Below are 19,172 nucleotides of genomic sequence, written 5' to 3' on the forward strand. Positions count from 1 at the left end.
CGAGGAGCCACTCCAGAGTCACAGGTGCCAAGTACCCGGCGAGCGGTCGGTGCCCTGGGGGAAGCGGTGGCGCTCCCCCTGCCAGCCCCACCCCTGCCTGGATCCAGGACCCCCAGCGGCGTCGCACCCTGGGGACGCTCACCTTGACCACGGGAGGCGTGGGAGGGACGACGGGGATGATGGGCGTCGCGGGGGGCGGCGGGGCAGCAGCCGGGGGCACGGGGACCGATGTGACATTCGCGGTGATGGTTGGCACAGGGGTGGCAGCAATGACGGGCGTCTGGGAGACAGCAGGGGGGACGCTCTGGAAGGGAGCGGCTGGGGACACAGAGGACACGGCCACCACCTGCTGTGAACCTTGAAGACAAGGGACAGGGCTGAGCTGGCTGGGCTCTGCCAGGCATTTCTGGGAGCTTCTGCGACCAACCCCTCCAGCCAGGAAGCACCGGGCACCAGCAGAGCGAGCCCCTCCTCCTGAGACCCCACCCCTGGTCTGAACGACGAAGTGAGCCGGACGGGCCAGGCAGCCTGCTCGGTAGCAGCCAGGGGTTAACTCAGATTCCAGGAGACCAGCCGAGTGACCCAATGGAGCCACGGAACAGCCACAGCCCCGTTACAAAGCGTGACACATCCCGGCCGCTCTCCAGGGCTGGGCCTCCAGTCAGCCTCCATCGCATGCACCCTGTTCTGGCTTCCGGGACCAGGTAAGACCACCGCAGGGCTCCTGGTGCTAACCCTGATCCCCACGGGGCTCCCTGACATGTCGCAAGGAGCATGGCGTGTGCAGAACAGGCAAGGTTTTAGGAGGAGACAAGGGACCGCGTGGCTCCTGGGAGAGCCGGGGCTGGGAGGAGCCGAGCAGGGACATGGCCAGAACAAGGTCCCCTCCCCAGAGCAGGCTCCAAGCAAGAGGCAGCAAGACCACCAGGACGCCTGCGGGCCCGACAGCGGAGGCCCAGCTCCCAGAGCACCTACTGTCACTGCCCAAATGGGGAGACAGAGCTCAGGGCGCGGAGGGCCCCTCAGAAGGGGTACTGTGGTCAGCGCCCAGCCCACCTGCTGGGGCACCAGGCCAGAAAGCCTGGACCGGCCCACCCCTTTACCTGCGCTCTGGGCTCCCGAAGCTGGCTTCCGGCCTTTGCCCTTTGGAGCAGGGGGTAATAATTCCACTTCCTCCTGGGGCATCTGGGCCACTTTCTGCAGAAAAATTTTCTCTAAGGCTTGGGCCATTAGCACTATGTCATCTGTGGGCTGAAGACATGGGAGAGCCGGGGTTACGAGCTAGAAAGGAGCCGTGTGTCTGCAGCAGACAGCGCTGACAGCAGCTCGAGAAAAACACTTACTTATTTATCCATAATCAGGTTTAGTTCATTATTATGACGACAAATTTTAATAGAGGGGCTGGGGTAGAACCCAGGACCTCGTGCATGCTAGGCATGCGCTCTACCACTGAGCTCTACCCTTCCCACTGAAAAATGTTTATTTTAGAAATTCGTTAGGAGAGCTGGTGGGGCAGGAGGGAGGCCAAAAGGAACATATTTTAACATGGAAACTCTCAGAAGAATTCAAAACGCACTCTTCATCCCATCATGCGGGGAAAAAAAGAGACTGCAGCTCAGTACTCCAGATCACCCCTAAACAGAAACCCCACAAAACCGGGACCTACGGCACTTCCCTCGTCTGCTCCTCCCGCTGCGAACCACCCCACAGACGCCCTCCCTCGTCACCAGCGCTCCGCGTCATCGTGGGCGGCTGTGAGGGGGCGTCACACTGTGCTCGGCCCACCTCCGACCGCTGCGTGTGCAGGTGCTGGGACCTTCCCCGCACAGGCACAGGCCCGCACCGATTCCTTTAGTGTTTCCAGAGGTAGAGTTTCTGGGTCCGAGAGTGTGGACGTTTTAAGTCTTTTTTCTCCTTTTGGGTCACGGAAGGTAATTATGTTTATTTACTGTCTATTTTTTAATGGAGGGACTGGGGACCAAACCCAGGACCTCACACGTGCTCGGCACGTGCTCCACCACTGACCTCTACCCTCTCTCCCCGGGTGTGGACGTGTTAAAGCATTTGGTGTGCAACGGTTCCCTCTGAAGAGGCTGTTCTAACCTCTCGTCTCCCTGCAGGAGTGGTCCACGCGAGGTGACCGCTCAGTATGCAGCAAGTGGGAGCCCCTCAAGGGGACCACGGCCAGACCAGGGCTGAGCCCGGCCTGCGCTCAAGCCGCTGCACAGCGCCACCCCCAGGCGGGCGCCCTCTCCCACCCTGGGGTCTGCCCTGGCCCACCCGGGGCGGGCACCCCCTCCCGGCCCGGGCCCCCGCATGGGGGCGCCTGCGTCCCCTCACCTTGTTGTAAATGTAGCAGTTTGTGAACATGGTGTTGAAGTCCTGCATGCACTCACTTGCACTCCAATAGTAATTACTCTCTAGTCTCTTCTTAATAGTCCCCATGTCCATCGGGTTTTTTATTATCTTATGATAATCCTAGGAAAAGAGATTTTTCACAGGCGTCACCACTGGCTCTGGCATAGGAATCTTTGCGATTCCAGGTGTGGCGACGGTGCACAAGGCAGTCGTCCCGCGGAGCCGGGGCCGGGCCAAGTTCCTGTTCGCCTCAGGACAGGTGGCTGCCAGGTCTGGGGTGGCACTCGGCCAGCACACAGCCCTGCCAGGCCTCTCAGCCGACTGGGTTGTGTGTGGACCCAGCACGGGTCTGTGCTCTGGACGTGGAGCCACGTCCCTTCCCCAGACTCCAGACTCGGCCCCAGGGCGCCTGGTGCCCAGGGACGGAGGGCCCAGGCCACTGGCTACCCCTTGCAGCGCTCGGGGTTCTTCTGTTCCGGGCCAGAGAAGAAAGCCATCAGGTGGTCAGGCCGCCTGGGGCACGCAGCGGGGGCGCTATCCCTGGGGAAGCGGGCCTCGCCCGCTCTGAGCGCGTGGTTTCACGCGCAGACGCGTCACTGCAGGGCGGTGCGGGCACAGGACGGAGGCACGGGTGACCCTCTCCTCCTGAGCCCCAGCCCCGTCGACTCCGGCTCCCCCTGCTCCCACCCACAAGGCCACCTGGAGGCAGCTGCCCCCAGCCCCCCCACGCCCCTAAGTGTCCTCTCTGCCTCTTGGTCACTGCGTGTCCCAGGCTGTCCTCTGCCGGACACTGGGCTCCCGAAGCCTGGGCTGTGCCTGGCTTACAGGACTGGCCACATCCCAGCACCACCTCTGCCCGGGCCAGAGGGGCCAGCCTCCAGGAGTCGGGGTGACAGAAGGGCAGGGGTCCCAGGGAGGGGGCCACTCACGGGCAGGTTCAGCTTGATGGCGTCCACCGGCTGGTAGAAGGGCCAGGCGAACTGGTGTTTCCAGAGCGTCTTCACCACCACGTTCTGCATGTACTGCAGCTGGTTGGTCTTGCGGCCGGGCTTTGCGGGGTTGGAGACCTCCGGCGGGGGCGGGTTCACGGGGCCCGGGGCCGCCGGGACCCCCGTGGGGGCGGCCGTCGTGGTGGTGGACATCCTCCAGCTGCTCACTCACTGGCCGTCACAGCAGCGGCGGGGGGAGGCCCTGGCTTCCTCTGCGCTCCCCACGAGGCGCCACATCCCATCTCTGGGCCCAACCCCGCAGCACCTGCAGGGGAGGAGACAGCAGGGAAAGGCCGGTCACCCTGGGCCCGCCACCTCGCCCAGCCTCAGCCGGCTCCCTGGGCACAGCCATGCGGTCATGGCGAGGCCAGGCCGGGCACGTGCACCCCTCGCCCTGGCCACTCCTCACCTGTCACAGGACCACGCTCCCCCAATGCTCTCAGGCTGGGGAAGGGAGAGAACGTGTCCCCGGAGTGGCTGCGGAACGTGAGGGCGGGAAGGCGGCCGTCCAGGCAGGCACCAAGGACGTGGCCACCCTCGGCTCACTGCCCACCAGCCCCTTGCCTGCCGGGGACCGACTCTGCACTGCTCTCCACTGCAGCAATTTTTTAGGGAATGATCCACACACAGAGCTACGACGTCGACCTAACAGCCTGTCCAAGGAGGCAGACTGTTCTCGGACCAGGTGCAGCACAAGGACCCTCTTAAGCGAGGCCGCAAAGATGGAGGTTCTAATGTAACCACGATAACGGGCTCTGGTTTGTGATGGCGCCAGGCTGTAATACAGCCGGACCTCGGCCAATCGTGCGGGTGGGAGAAGTGGACGTGGCCCTGCATCCTGGGTGAGTGAGGGGCTGCAAGACCGCACCCTGGCCCTCAGGATGCTCTGAGGGAGAGCTGGGGAGGGAGCGGCCAGTGTTGCCCCACGAGTCACCAGGAGACCGACTACAGCCCAGAGAAATGAATGCTCTGCTGTAGGATGAACGGGCCGCTCCCAACATCGAAAGCCCACCATATCTGGGGAAGAAGTCGGCAGCCCTGCTGTTACTTTAGGGTGCAGAACGCACTGGGGGCTGCACACGGGATCTGGACTCGGGCGGCATTTGTGCACACTACTGCATTCAGCCGGGGTGGGCTGGGCGCAGGGCCTGCGTGGGGGCCAGAGGGCCTTCAGGAGGGACAGAGTGGTGCGTGTCGGCTGCTGGACCCAGCCCTTCTACAACTTGCAAAAGCAGATGGTTAAAACTTAGAGACCTTCCCGAGCTGGTATCGACCACGTGGTCTGCCACGTGGGCATGTCTGCCCTACAGTCGTCAGCACCCACAGGGCTTCCCCCAGGCAGCTGTTTGTTCAACCCTGACCAGCAACCCTCTCCCGCTCCGGCCCAGAGTGAACAGGACTTAAGAAAGACAACGGGCACATCTTACTTGCCAAGCAACGCTGCCCCGCTCGCCCACCCTTCATCCAAGGGACGCTTCGGGAACACCCACCAGGTGTTCTAGGGAGCCAGCAGCTCCCCTGCTCCGTGCTCTCCCCAGGTAAGCAGGCACCTTCCAAGCTCCCCCACCTCACCAAGCCCCTGGCAGCACCCGGCCCCCAGCGCATCTCACCACCGGACACAAAGCCACCTGGCCTGAGCCCTCCTCCTTGACCCCTCACTGCCCCACCCCAGCAGGCCTCCCGCTGGGGTCTCCATGAACCCCCCACAGGTCTGCCCTCCCCTGCATGGCCCTGCTCTACACAGCAGCGGTGCTCCTGGCCAAACCAGCCCAGGTTCGATCATGTCACTCAGTTGCTCAAGACTCTGGTGGCCCGAATGCCCCCAGGGGAGAGCATGGCCAGTCCTGCTCCGGCTTGCGGGGCCCAACCTGACCAGTGACTCATCTCCCTGTCCTGGCTGCTGCAGCCACACAGGCCTGTGCCCTCCCCTGCTTTCTTGGTCTCCTCTGCTCCGATGCCACCATGTGTCAGTGCCTCCTAGAACCTCTGGAACCTCCCAGACGCCAGGCAGCTCAGGGCTGCAGAGCAGATGCAGGGGCCAGGCTCCTGGATCCCAGTCCCAGCTCTGCCCATCACCAGCTGTAGGGCCCAGTCCCCGTGTCCCCACTGTGCTCACTGAGACTAAAAGAATCCAACACACAAGGCACTGGGGCCTGTGCTGGACACACACCTACCACGGTACAGTCCTGCTGTGACCGCTGCAGCGGCTCCGAGTGAGGGTTCCTGTACCTGCCACCCCTGAACCTGGGCCCAGAAGCCGGCCCACTGCAGCTCGGGCCCCCAGGTGTAGGGCTGCTGCTGCACGGACCGGGGAGCAGGGAGCAGGCAGGACTCAGCCAGGGGCTGAAACTACCTGGGGGGGTATGGGGTCCGCGGGAAGGGCCCAAGGCTGCTGGCCAAGGCGCAGATCGGCCTCCTTCAAGCACGGGGACGGGCAGGCACGGCTCTCTGCAGGGATGGGCTTGGGTTACCGTGGGGATCCTTGGCCTGGCCCTCAACTTTCCCCCCCTCTTCTGACCAGAGACTGACCACTCCAGACCTGTAGCCGAGGAGACCAGCTCCTGGCGCAAACTCAGGAACACACCCCCCCATCCTGGGGTAATGCCCAGGGACAGCACAGCTGCCCATCCCGCCCAGGAGGAGCCACGGGCCTGAGTCAAGTGGACAGAGTGGCCTCCTGTGTCCGGCCTCACACCAGCCCGGCCCAGGCGCCCCCTCGGCAGTGCCGGGGGTCCCAGACAACGTGAGAAACCCTGAGAGCAGCGCCAGGCCCAGTACACGCTCGACGAGCACCTCACAGGCACAGGAGTCCTGAGTCACTCCGCAGCGGCCCGAGCAGCCACCCCAGCAGTGTCTAGGAGGTTCAGAGGGAACACGTGCAAAGGGTGCCGGGCACACGTCCGGCAGGCAGATGCCCCACCACCTGTGGGACTGCATAAGGCAATGGGACCTCCCCTGGTCTGCAAATGTGAGTACCACGCCCAGCACCTCCACTGAAGGTGCCCCACCTGCAGGTATGTGGGGATGACCACAAGGGTTGTGGCCTCGCTACCACCCCCTGGCCAGGTGGTAGCACACAGCACCCCTGACAGCAGAGGCAGGCACCTGGCTCGTCCTTTGTCCCACACAGCCTGGGTACCAGCCTGACAGGGAGGAAGGGAGGGCAGCTAGAGTGTGAGAGGTTGGGGCCCCCCCACGAGCCACTCCACCCCAGGTACCAGGAGACCCACCTCCCAGGAAGGGCCACGTGGCTGGGGAGGAGGCTGGCAACGGGGACCGTCGGGGAGCTCCAGCCAGACCCCTCTGCAGCGGGAGGACACCCCCGGCTCCCAGAGGAGGCCATACGGTCGCACAGGTCACGGGGCGCTGTCCCCTCTGGGGTGGCAGTGAGTGAAGAGGCCACGCCGCCCCCCACCGGAGCACACGCCTCACACGGAGACAGAGCCCGGGCCCGCGGGCCGGGCGGAGCTGCGGCGACACCGGCCTTGCCGAGGAAACGAGGCACCGGCTCCAGCACACGGGGGTCCGGAGGGCATGCGGCCTCAGGACGCTCTCAGGAGGCGCAGAGGGACGGCCGCCCGCGCTCAGGACCCCGCCCACCGTGCGCAGCCAGGGCGCTGCTCCCCTTCTGCTCGTGACTCTAAATGGGTGGGGTTCTTTTTAAGAATACAATACTTTCGTGGGAAAAAAAAGTGTGAAGGGATTTCTGTTTTGGAAAGAACACTCAGACCAGTCCAAGCTGGCTCCTCCTCCTCCAGGGCCCCGGGACAGGCCAGGCAGCCCAGCGTGCCCCACCCAGGGAAATCCTGGGGCCATGACGACCCTGCAGTCAGCCCATCCTCAGCGGGGCCCCCAGCCAGGGGCGCAGTCGGCCACGCCCGCTTCCCCCAGACGCCCACTTGTCCGGGCGGCACAGGGGCGAGGACACAGGCCAAGGGCACGCCCACGCTCCCTGCCGGCGGCCAGGGACTCGCAGAGCAGCTGCGCTGTCCCTCACCCCCAGCCTCCCTCGTCGGGGCAGCAGTCAGGGCCACGTCTGAGACCGGGAAGGCACGGGCTGCTTCCAGTCCCTGCTGACCCTCTGCCAGGGCTTGGCCATGAGCCGATACCAGCAATGGACAGGGGGTGCAGAGCGATGGGGGGCTTACAGCAACACAAAGGGGAGACTGCGGGGAGTCGCCCCCGACCTGTGCCCAGGACGCCCACGGTCCCCAGTGCTCTCAGCACGGCCCCACCCGCGCCTGGCCCGGACCCCACTGACTGCCCTTCTGGGTGAGGCAGCGGGGCAGACAGCGGAGAAACACCAAGAAATACGGTGGTGGTCAGCTACGGGCTCACCTCTGCCGAGGGTGAGACCCCACATGGTCCTATGAGGTTAGTGACCAGGCCCGTCACACGGATAACAAAGCAGAGGCTCCTCCACCCTTGGGGTGTGTCCTGAGCCTGCCCATGTGGGGCTTCGGGTACATAAACCCAGGACTCGTGCCTCCCTGACCTGGTTCCTGGCATCGCGGGTGACCACAGGGGAGAGGAGGAGCCGGGCAGCTAAGGAACCAGCAACCAGCGGCCAAGCCACCCAGCGGGCCCCGGCGGCAGGCCCGGGCCAGCAGCACCCTCAAGCCCCTGGTCAGATTCTAACTTCTGGCCAGAGACGCGCAGAGGTGTGCGCACAGGGGGCCGCACCAAAGGGCAGCAAGGAGCACCCACTTGGGCCTGTCACACCAGGGCCCAAGTCCCAGCGCCCCTCCCGGCTGACCTCCGGCACTGCCAGCACCTGTCCGGTGCTCCCAACCCAGCCCCACGTATGGAGACACGGTTTCCCGCCCACAAGGACATGGGGTCCAGGGATACCCTGGACAATGGTTAGAGAGCTGCGTGACACTGGCCTGTCGGGTGGAAGCAAAGGAGATGCCCCAGCTTCCCAAGCCACCTGGAGAGGGGCCACAGCATGGCAGAGGAGCAGGGACAGAGCCCACAGGTCCCTGTACACCCGCCTCCACGTGCCACGCGGAAGACACGCGGTCACACTGGAGAAGGGCCCAGCCCCTGGAGACATTTACAGCACGTCTGCCCAAAGCAAACACAGCCTTCCCCCTGCTCTCAGCCGCCCGGCCCCACGGACCAGGACCGGCCCCTCACTCTCCTTCCAACTCTGTGTGGTCCCAGCAGGGAACCATGGGTCGCCTGAGCAGCCCTGGCTGGAGCCGGGAGGGAGGCCACAAAGGTGAAGACGGCTTGTCCTCCGCAGAGGAATGCTCCCGCTCGTCCCCCAGCCCTCCCCCTGCCCTCCTGGTGGGCACTGGCCCCTCACGTGACCTCCTCAGCGCAGCAGGCCTGGGCTCCACATGGGAACAGGGATGCCCCAGCCCCTCCCCTCGGCCACACCAGGCCCCACCCAGGACAGAGGCGTGGCTGCCCAGCCCACCTGGCCTCACTGGCTGGGGACCCAAAGAAGAAACAAAGAAGTTCTGTGGGGGCTGGCTCGGCCGCTCCTGTGTCCACTGGCAGGCCCTCCGGACCTCCTCCTCCAGGGGATCCCAGTGGAGGGCCTCCAGGCCCCCAAACTGAGGGAAACAAGGCAAATTCAGAGTTTGGCCTGTCCCTGTGGTCTACACCATCGTGGCTGGATGGGACACCAGGAGGGGCCACAGAAGGAGCAAAGAAGGCCCAGCGGGAGCCCAAGGTGGGCACATCCAGGTGCTGGTCGCAGACGGGGAAACTGAGGCCCAGGGCACTCCAAGCTACCAGTGGCACACCCAGCTCAGGGCTCTCACCAGGCAAGGCCCCCAGGCACCCACACTCCTGGCATAGCCAGTGAGCCCGGGGGACCCCTGACCTCCCCTCACCCCAGCACCCGGCCCTGTCGGGACACAAGCAGGCCACGCCCACCATGAAAGGGCCGGAAGTGACCACCGCCACCTGGCTCGCGGCCACGGCCTCACCACACAGGTCAGAGCCTGACCACCCCGCCACTCCCCCAAGCTCTCCCAGGCACGTCCTGATGGGGGTCCATCCCACGGGGTGGGGGGTCTCCTACAGACACCACTGGCTCCCAGGGTCTGAGATAACCCTCCGAATGAATACAAACATTCACTCTGGGGATAAACAAGGACCACTGATGGCCTTTCAATGGCTACAAGGGGTCAGCTTTTGCTGTAAAAGAATGAGGAAAAAAGCTCACCCCCCCCAAGAGTTTTCTGGGGTCGCAGCTGGAACAGAGGAAGGCGGGCGGCCCATTGCTGGGGTTGGCTGCTCCAGCCAGCGAGGACCCCTCGCGCGGCCCCCGCTTGGCTGGGGCCGGCTCCCCATCAGGGTCCGGCGAGGCAGCGGGCGCGACCCCAGCGCCTGCGCCCTGGGCCAGTTTGCCAGAAGCACCTGTGAAGCGGTGAGTAGAGGGGCGCCTACTTCCCCACTGCCTGTCTGATGATCCTTTGGGCTCCACGGTAAACCTTCAGGGGCGACAGTGGTTCTGCGGTTGTAATTTGTTTAGAGGCTTCATCTTTCAGAGATGCGCACTGAAAGCCTTATGAAGGACATAGGTCTGGAATTCGCTGTGATAATGGGGGATGGGGAGATGAAATGAGTGGGGGTCTGGAGGACCGACCAGGGGGCTTCTCCTGGTCACCCTGGAAAGCCCCCACCCCACCAAGAAGAAATGGGTGACCCCCCACTTCCCTGGGTGGTCAGGACCCTGCGTCCACCACCCAGACAGCAACTGTGAGACCTGGGGGATGTGACCCTTCTCCCCCCTCGCCTGGCAGGGCACGAGGACCCCGGCTGAGATGCACTCAGGCAAATCAACAGGGACTGGGAGGTCCAAGTGGCGAAGCACAGGGGCCTAACAGACCCCAGTGCCCTAAGGCGAGACCCGAGACACAAAATCTGTCAGCTGTCAGGTGTCCCCGTCACCCCCACCCGCCCCCACGGGCTCGGGGGTGTCTCACCTCCTGGGGGTGAGCACCCAGCAGCGAACCGTGCAGCTTGATCTCGCTGGGGTCAGAGCCCACCAGGCCCGCTCATCAGCGGCCGGGCTGGAAACCAGCCTTCTCGAACGCGGGCTCTGTAAGCACACGTAAAACAGGAGTTTTAAGCCTGCCGTGAAGGAGCCTTGAGGCTCTGCTCCCCCAGCTGGCAGCCACGTTACTGCAAAGGCTCCTCACGGCACAGACCACACACCCCTGCGCCGGCAGCCCTCCGCCACCGGGATGCCCGCCTGGCTGCGGGGCAGGGCGCCCGGGCGCAGCCTTCATGGGGCGTCCACTCTGCGCTGGCACAGCAGGGCAGGGATGGGACCTGGCTACTCAGAGGGGAGACTGAGTGAGGCTCAGAGGACCTCCCCCCCGGCGGGGGGGCTGCCCGGGAATCTGGGTGAAGGTTAAAGTGAAGGAACAACCTTCCCTTGAAGCCAGAGGATCTGAAACCGCCCAGAGCGGAAACTCTCAGATGAGCCACAAAAGCCCCACACACCTAGGACAGACCAGAGACGGGGGTTCTGGCAGGGTCCTGAGGAAAGGCCTGGACACCAACCAGCCGGCCGGGGGGGGGCACACTGACCAGTCACCCACCCTCCAGGGTCACACACGCCCCTCCATGAGGGACCGTGCCGGACACACCTGGCCGCAGACCGGGTGAGGGGACCCGAGTGCCCCCGGCTCTGGGGTGGGGTGGGCCTGGAGGCCGCGGGCCACCTCCCGGCTGGGCCCAGCCTCCTCCCTCCCGGGGAACTGGAATCCTAAGTAAAACACAGAGATCTGGCCCCTGTAGGCTCACTCAACCCAGAGGGACATGTCAGAAGACACTCAAGGCCAGGGCTACTCAGGGTCCTGGACAAACAAGGAGAGTGTGGGGACCTGTGTCCAGGGGCCGCTGTGGAAAAACATCCAGCAACTCAGCAGAGGCGGCTCCGGCCCTGCTGCCACAGCGCCGGGCCACTGGCAGGACCTCGGCAGGCAGAGCTGGGCGCTCCTGGGCAGCCTGGATCCCGCACCTCGAGGGGCGTCGGGGGTGCTGGACAGAGGGGCAGACGGACGCCCCCTCACCAGCATCGGGGGCAGCACCACGGCCATGCGGGAGGATGAGGCCGGACAGTGGGCTGGGGTCAGAGGAGGAGGCAGATGGAGGGGCGGGGGGTCCTCCGGAGGCTCCTGGGTTGGAGGGCGTCAGGCCCGAAGGAGGGACTCCTGAGGCACCTCCAGGCAGGAGGGGAGTTTTGTGTGGGACACTGACATTGAGCAGGGCGATGAGAGGCAGGAAACAGCCAGGGAGCGACTCCCCCACCTCAGCGCAGGGCCCGGGGTCGGGGGGCAGGGGCAGGGCCCACGCGCCACCGCCCCTCCTGCCCTGCTCAGATCCACCGGCCCGGCCCCGCCCCGTCAGCAACAAGGACAAAACTTTGGCGTCCGGAGGCGAGTGGAGGTGGGCCGACTCTCTCTGTGCCCCTGGGGGACCCCCAATGCTACATGGCCCCATGACTATGTGCCCCATCCTGGCGTTGGTGGGGGTCACGTGGGCTCCACTTTCCAGGTGAGGACAGAGGCTCAGGGGTGAAGGGGTACCAGGTCACCCCATCAGAAAGAGACAGAGCCAGGCCATGAACAAGGCCGTCCACCAGACCCCCAGACCCTCCACCACCTCCCAGAATCCTTGCAATAATCCAGCAGAAAAGGGAGCGGTCGGCCGCAGGAAGGGGCCAGGCCCACTGCCCCAGCTCCTCTGCCCGCGGGCGCCAGGCGTCAGGAAACCGGATCCGGGCGGGCAGGCAGGCAGGGTCGGCCTGAGTGACAGGCGAGGCCAACTGCCTCCTCCCTCGGGGTCGGAGCAGGGACCCCAGGGAGGCCCAGGGGAGGTCAGGTGGGCCAGCAGGGGCCTCCACACACACTCTGGGCTGTGCACACCACACACCATGCCCAGGCAGGGTGCAGTGCCACCAGGCTGCCATATGAAGGGCCTCTGCCCGGAGAACGCAGCCCGGACCAGGGCCCCAAGCCCACTGCAGGCCTAGATCACCCCCACTCTCCAGCAGCAGTGGACCCCAACAGGCCCAGGCCTGTCAGAGTCCGGGGCACCTCCAGGTCTGTCTCTGTGTCCTAAGGCACCGGGCCTGGCCCACTGATGGGCCTGCAGCCATGGTCCCCTCCCGGATGCCCCCCATGTCCTCTGGCGCTGCACCCTGGCACCTCAGCACCCCAGCTCCTCGTGCTCTGTCAATCAGTTTTCCCCAACATCTTACGCTTTCCCCCAGCCCCCTAGCCCGCCTGGAGGAAGCCACCTCAGAAGGTTTCCTTTCCTCTGGAACCCTTGTCTCACCATGGACCCGAGACACCGGCTCCAGGGGTCGCCACCACCCTGCCAAGTGGGGCTCCCTGCTCCTTGAGGGGATCAGGCCAGCCAGCCTCACCCCCGAGGCTCTGACCCCAACTACCTTTCAACCAAACCACTCCCAAGAAAAGCCAACAGAAAGAACATGAAGAGACACTACGCCAAACATGCACGTCGAGGGCTGTAAAGCCCCACAGGGCTTCCAGGGAGACGCGCAAACACTCTCTCTCTCTCCGAAATGCTGGGTTCTGGCCCAAACACCTGGCAGCCAGGACCTGGCGTTGTTCCCCTGGGGACCCCCAGGATCCCAATGGGCACCCTGCAGGGCACCTCCCTGAGGACAGGCCACCCACCCACTGCCCTCGATGACCCCTTCCATAGGGCTGGGAAGGGGACAAGGGACCCACCACTCGATGGGGAATGTTCTCAGGGGACACAGTGAGTGAGGATGGTGCGGCCTGGAGTGGGAAGAGGGGGACCATCCTCTCTGGGTCAGGCGGTCCCACAGAGGATACTCGAGGCCAGGTGGTCAGCTGCACCTGCAGGGGGCTGGGCCGCAAGCACCGCACTGCGGGGGGCTCTGCCCAGGGCAGGGCGCCACCCACAGGCACTGGCCAGTTCAATCTCAGGGAGAGAGAAAAGAGCCCCCCAGCCTCTCTCCTCTTAAGACAGCCGGCCGATGAGATCCAAACCCACGTCTTCAACGTGCACCACCTTACAAACCACCAGTACCTGGGCCAGGAGGGCCCTGCCTGACAGATGCATGGATGGGATGAAGGTCACCGCTGCACAAGACGGGGCCCGGCCCACCCCACCCCACATCCACTCAGCACACCCTCACTTTTCCTCTCCAAACCCGTCTCCTGGGGATTGCAGAGGGTAGGGGCGGGGACCACCTGAGCAACTGACCAGCCCCTTGTCAAAAAGACCAGGGGCCCAGCACGCACCCACCACACCCCGCTCAGTGGGGCCCAGACCTGCACCAGGCCCAGCCCACACCGCCGTATCCGCTCATCCCAACAGAACACCCTCCACTCGATGTCCGATCCCTGTGTGTTAGCGGGCCCGAAACCCCGAGCAGAAAGCACCTCGCTGTCGCTGCATCCCGGCCTGACCGCGCCCTCTCCTCCAGCCAGGCCTCCACCTCAGACCCCAGGCAGCAGCCCGCGGACAGAGCAGTGCCCCCCTCACCACGCCTGACAGCTGGGAAATGAGGCTGAGAGGAGCTGGGTGGCCACAGAGCCTACAGGCCTGGGGGTGGGCAGGAAGCCCTGACCACTGCCCAATCCTGACGCCGAGGACGAGGGGTGGCCAGCAGGCACCAGCCCAGAGTGGGCCCGAGGACAGTCCAGCCTTGGTGAACCAGGGTCCGTGCTGGGCTCTCATGTCCTACCGCCCAATGCAAACATGTCCCCAGGTGCCCACGCCCTTCCAGAACAGCAGGTGCTCCCATGGGAAGGCAGTGCAGAGCCTGGAAGTCCTGGAGAGGGACGGGCACATGCTCTGGGCACAGGGAGCGACCCTGGCGGCCCTGCCCCGCCGCCCACTCCCAGGATAAGCTGTCTCCTGGACGCCAGGCACCACAGCCCAAGTGCCTGCACGCTTACCCAGTGCTCCTGCTGCCTCTCCCAGCCTGCGGGGGACCCTGTCACCCCAGGTGACGGTCACACAGTCATCTGTGTCTCCCCACCCGAGACCCACAGCGGTCCGGCAGGGACCGCCTGGCGGCAGCTAAGACATCAGAGCACAGAGTGGGGTGTGCCTTATCTGGCGCGCACAGCCAGCACAGCCCGAGATCTAATGTGCAGCTGCTGGCACCAGGCTGGCACCAGGAGGGCCCTGCCTGATGGCACAAGCAGGCCAGGGGCTGGGCGGCACCCCCTCCCTGCCCTTTCTTTCCCTCCGCACCCACGTTTCACCCCCGAGACACTGCCAGGCCAGGGTTCCCCCAAGCTCTGCTTCCTCCTGGTAACGCCATCACTGGGTCTGGCCGCACGGCACCACCGATGCGGGGACCGCCAGGGGGACAGCAGGCACCACGGGAGGGGCAGGTGCCGCACTCGGCCGGACAGAAGGCGGGGACACTCCCACTTCTGAGTCCCGAGGCTCCAGTCCTGGGGACCTTGGGGGGGACTCCCGAGCCCCAGCTCCTCAGGACAGCTTGGCCCCTGACACAGGTGTCCACACCCCTCCTGAACAACACTGCGGAAACACCTCCACACGGGCCACCAAGCCCAGCTTCTGACACTCGCAGAAGAACCCCACTGGGCCACCGGAAGCGCCACCACAGCCCCGCGGCGCTCCCCAGGGGCTGGAAAAGCGCCCACCCAAGCGCCTCATCACCCTGGATGAGCTTTCCCGGTGCCGCGGTGGGGGGGGCTTGCTCCCAAGTGCATCTCTGCAACTCGAGGCTACGAAGGCCCTCGAGAGGAGGGAGGCTGCGAGCCGATTCTCCCGAGGGCCACGTAAACCCCGGCAAAGAGAGAGAAACGCCTGCTCCCACCATCTCTGTGCTGAACGCACGTTGAGAGGGGCCCCCGAAAGGTGGCGCTTTGCCTTTAAGAGCCCCGAGCTGCTCAGGTGCAGGGGCACAGGCACCCAGAGCAAAGGTGCAGGCGCCAAGGGCTTCGCCACAAGCGGGTGCTGAGAAGGCTCAACAAACCACTCAGCACCTGGACACCTCCCAGCAGCCCTGACCCAAGCGTGCCAGGCCATCCAGCGCTGCCTTGGCACCTGCTGACCTCCTCCATTGAAACAAGGGGCAGAGCCACAGGATGGAGGGCGGGCGGGCTCCCAAGCAGCCCTCAGCCGCTGGGGCTCCCCTGCCAAGTTCCCAGAAGGCTGCATGCAGTAGGCAGGCTGCTTCCTGCCACGATTCAGCCAAGCTTCCTTTGGAAGCAAGGATGCTCCAACTGGACACCTGCCTGCGGACGCAAGGTACAAGGGACCTCCCTGGGTGTCCCAGCACTTTCCAGCTGGCCCATCAGCTGGGGAGACAGAGGAGGAGGACCAGGCTACTCCCCAACCAGCACTACCGAGCCAATCACCGAACTGCCCCGAAAATCAAGTGACTTGCATAGCGGATTCAGGCAAGTGCCCAGCTGCAGCCGCTCGCTGGGGGAGGGTGGGCTCTGGGTCTGGGCCACCCTGCTCCTGACCCAGCCCAGCTCCCCCCGGAGCTCTCCCAAGAACAGGGCCCACCAGCGGTGGATGGAAACCAGGCAGACACCGGGCCAGCCCCGCGGCGGCGTCCGGTCAGTCCTGCACCAACCACTCCACTCAGGGCCGCGGCCAGCACTCCCAGGGGAAGGCTCTGCCCGGAGAAGCAGGAAATGGCTGTGCACCTCACCGCTTGCCGGGCACAGGGCTCGGGCGGCCGGCACCTCGCCAGCCTGGAGGAAGAGGGCGCAGGAGCGGCAGCGGGCGGGCTGCGGCAGGAGCCGGGCGCTTCACTTTGTTCACCGCCCCCCTACTTTCACTTTCTGCCCAGAACCACTCTGCTGGGCCAGCCAGGCGGAGCAGAGTATTTACAGATCCCCTCGTACTCAAAGCTCACTTCCGAAACACACGTGAGCTGCTGCTGTTGTAAAAAAGCAACTTCTCCACTTTCTAAAAACAAAACAAAAATCGACGCTCTACAGCCCTCCTCCCAGGACGTCCCCGTGGCGGGGCTGGGACTGGACCTGAGCTTCCGAGGAGCTGCTGTGGCAGGATTCCAAGTTCCCTGGGCCCCCCGAGGTTACCAGAAAGGTCAGGGAGAAATGCCCCAAGCTGCCCAGCATCGCCTCCCGCCCTGCAACGCCGTGTGCCCTATCTCTCCTGATCTGTAACCACCAGCTCACATCAAGGCCTCAAGACAGACAAGGGCAAACACAGAGCTTTATTTGCAAGTGAGAGGCTGCACTAGGGCTGCGGGAGGGAGGGCTGGGAGGGCCAGAGGTCCCTAACTCCTGGGGACTGATCCCTGCAGGGGTTCAGGCATTTTCCTGACCCCCCTGAAAGCTAACTACTCCTCCAGGAGAAGCGCCGCCCAGACGATTTTGTGTGGCTTTCAGGATCTCCCCAGGCCACTGCACAGACCCCGGAAAAGAATTCCCATTTTAAAGAAAGAGTCAAGGAGAAAGCCGACAGTGCAGGGTGAAAAGAAAACTTTCTTCTTCGTCCTCAGCGGGGGGAGGGGGCACGAGAGGAGGGACGAGGGAGAGTCCTGCACTTACTAGCTTCCTGCCCTCCAGCCGGCAGTTTGCCCACTGACACACAATACCACTCCCCACCCCCTCCACTAACTCTGCAGACACAAACCAGTTAACACTCGGGAGGAGGCCCAGTTAAGAACTTCTGGGTAGAAAGCTTTCACCCAAAATTAAGGGCCGCGGGACGGCCAAGGCCTGCGCCCAACGAAGGGACCCCTCAGGATGGAACACGGGACCCGCCCCAGGTGGGTCTCCTGGCGGAGCTGTTCCGTGCCCGCCTCTCATCTTCCCCAAACTGCCCCCTGGCCTCCCAAGGCCTCCACTACGGCCCTGCCTCCGTCTGAGCAGCTGGTGGAGAAGGAGCGACTCCCCAGAGCTTTATTCACGGGGAGCCCAGGAGGGCCGCGGGGAAGTGTGAAGTTTAGGGTGAGCGTTCCCCCCTCGATGGGCTTGTGCCATGCTGTCAGGCCGCGGCCCACCCCGAGTGGGAAGGAGGGCACGCAGCCCCCTCCTCCCGCTCCAACTCGACCTCGCCCGGATTAAGCGCTTTTCACGCTGACTTCAAAACGGGAACTGGGTCTCCTCTTGGCCGGGCTGCAACGACCCGGCAACTCCAAAGGGCTCAAAGTCAGCTCGGGCCCCGAACTCTGGAGAAAGCGGCCTCCGCGCCAAGCCGTCGGTTCCCGGGCCCGGCTTCGCCCCCCGCCCCGGGAGCGGCGAGCGGCGACAGCCCCCGCGCGAGTCCCGCCACCTGGAGTCTGGGCGGGCGGGGCGGGCGCGGGGAAAGTGGCGCCGCAGAGCACCTTCTCCTCCGCGTCTTCCTCGATCCCCCCTTCGAAAGATGGCGGGCGGAGGAAAGGGGGAAAAATCCTTTCCGTGAGGGAGGGCGCGCGGGAGGTCGCTGGCGCGGGGCGCGCGGGCCGTGCCAACTCCGGGCTGCGCGCCCCGGCCGAGGCGACGCCCCCGAGCCCGGGACGCGGGCGGCCGGGAGGGCGCGGGCGGAAGGGAGGGGGCCCGCGCTGCCGCTGCCGCCGCCGCCGCGACCCCGGGCCGCCGCCGCCGCGCTTTGTTGCATCGTGGCCGCGCACAAAGGCGGCGGCGGTCCGGGCGCCTGGCTCCCCGGACGCGCCGGAGGCCTGCGCGGGGCGCACGGGGCCGCGCTCCCCGTCCCGCCCAGCCCGCCGCCGCCCGCGCCGCCCGCCGCCCCGCGCGCGCAAGGAAGCAAGAGAAAGGCGTACTTGGCCTCGGCGGCTCCGGCGGCCGTCCCCTCCCAGCCCGCGCGGCCGGCTCCTCTTTGGCTCGCCGGCCCCGGCAGCATAATAGACGCGCCGGAGCCGAGCAGGGCTCATGCGCTGCGCCGCGGCGCCTGGCGGGAGTCGTAGTCCGCGGCCGGGCCCGCGCCGGGGCCGCCCAGGGGAGGCCGTGGCGCGTGGACTACATGTCCCGGCCCCGCCGGCGCCGCGCCCCGCCCCGCGCGCCCCCGCCCGCCGCCCGCCCCGCCGACCCGGCCGCGAGCGGGCCAGGCCCGGGGGGCGCGCGGGGGCGGGGCGCGGCGCTGGCGGCGACTTGGGGCCCCGGCGCGGTCCTCCTGCGCCCCCTCCCGCGCAGGGGGCGTGCGCCTCTGGGCGAATTTCCTGATGCCCCGGGAGGCGTGCAAAAGGCGGGAGGGCGGCCCAGCGCCTGCCTGCCGCCGCCACCACCCCTGCCAGAGCACCCCGGAGCCTGGGGCGCCGCTCTCGAACCTCTGGCGCTCACGGTCTGGGCGGCGCGCACCTGCCGGGCGCCCATGTTTGTAAACAAACCGCGCGCCTAATTAGCCTGGCGGGGGCGCGCGGGTGTGTGGGGGGAGGGCGAGGGGCGGAGCGTCGGAGCGCGCGCAGGGGCGGCCCCGCCCGGGGAGGAGCCGCGCTGGGCCCCGCCCCCTTCTACCCACCTTCGCCTGCCCACCAGCTACCTACCACCTCCTGTTCCCACCACAGACCCGGGTCCGGGCTCACGAGTTCCTCGTGAGAGAGCGCGCCGAGTCCCCAGAGCTGGCGAGGAGCAGGGGGTGTTCCTGGCTCTGCCCGGAGCCCTCGCCTCCCAGGCTGTTTTCCCATCCGCCCAGTGAGGGGCAGGAATGAGATCAAAGGTCCCTAGCCCGAGATTCCAGCGGTGCGCCACAAGGGTGAAAACGGGGAGCCCTGGCCCTTTTTCTTCGTTTTCAAAGGTTCGGCCCATGGACACGTTTCGGATCTTGTTCTTGGTGGCACTTCCTCGCGTGTACACATTAAGTAAATTTTTATCCTGCTGTAACTTAAAGTGGGTGTTCGCA

At 65.6% G+C, this 19,172-nt stretch overlaps 1 protein-coding gene across 5 annotated transcripts in view; it reads right to left on the minus strand.

The window, feature by feature from the left end:
• BRD3 (bromodomain containing 3) overlaps window positions 1-18,237 on the minus strand; it is a 35,456-nt gene extending 17,219 nt beyond the window's left edge. For 2 of the 5 annotated variants that reach the window (XM_064490744.1, XM_064490747.1), the window contains exons 1-5: window positions 18,097-18,237; window positions 3,288-3,612; window positions 2,341-2,478; window positions 1,104-1,251; window positions 143-357 (exon numbers count right to left, since the gene is read on the minus strand). In XM_064490744.1, the coding sequence (XP_064346814.1) occupies window positions 143-357; window positions 1,104-1,251; window positions 2,341-2,478; window positions 3,288-3,500 (714 nt within the window). In that variant the 5' untranslated portion in view covers window positions 3,501-3,612; window positions 18,097-18,237. Of the gene's footprint in view, window positions 1-142; window positions 358-1,103; window positions 1,252-2,340; window positions 2,479-3,287; window positions 3,613-9,722; window positions 9,744-10,291; window positions 10,408-18,096 lie in introns of those variants that run through there. The other 3 variants (XM_064490745.1, XM_064490748.1, XM_064490746.1) reach the window with 3 other exon arrangements.
• Window positions 18,238-19,172: the final 935 nt, after the last annotated feature.

This window comes from Camelus dromedarius, chromosome 10 (assembly GCF_036321535.1).
Source record: "Camelus dromedarius isolate mCamDro1 chromosome 10, mCamDro1.pat, whole genome shotgun sequence".
NCBI classification, from domain to species: domain Eukaryota; kingdom Metazoa; phylum Chordata; class Mammalia; order Artiodactyla; family Camelidae; genus Camelus; species Camelus dromedarius.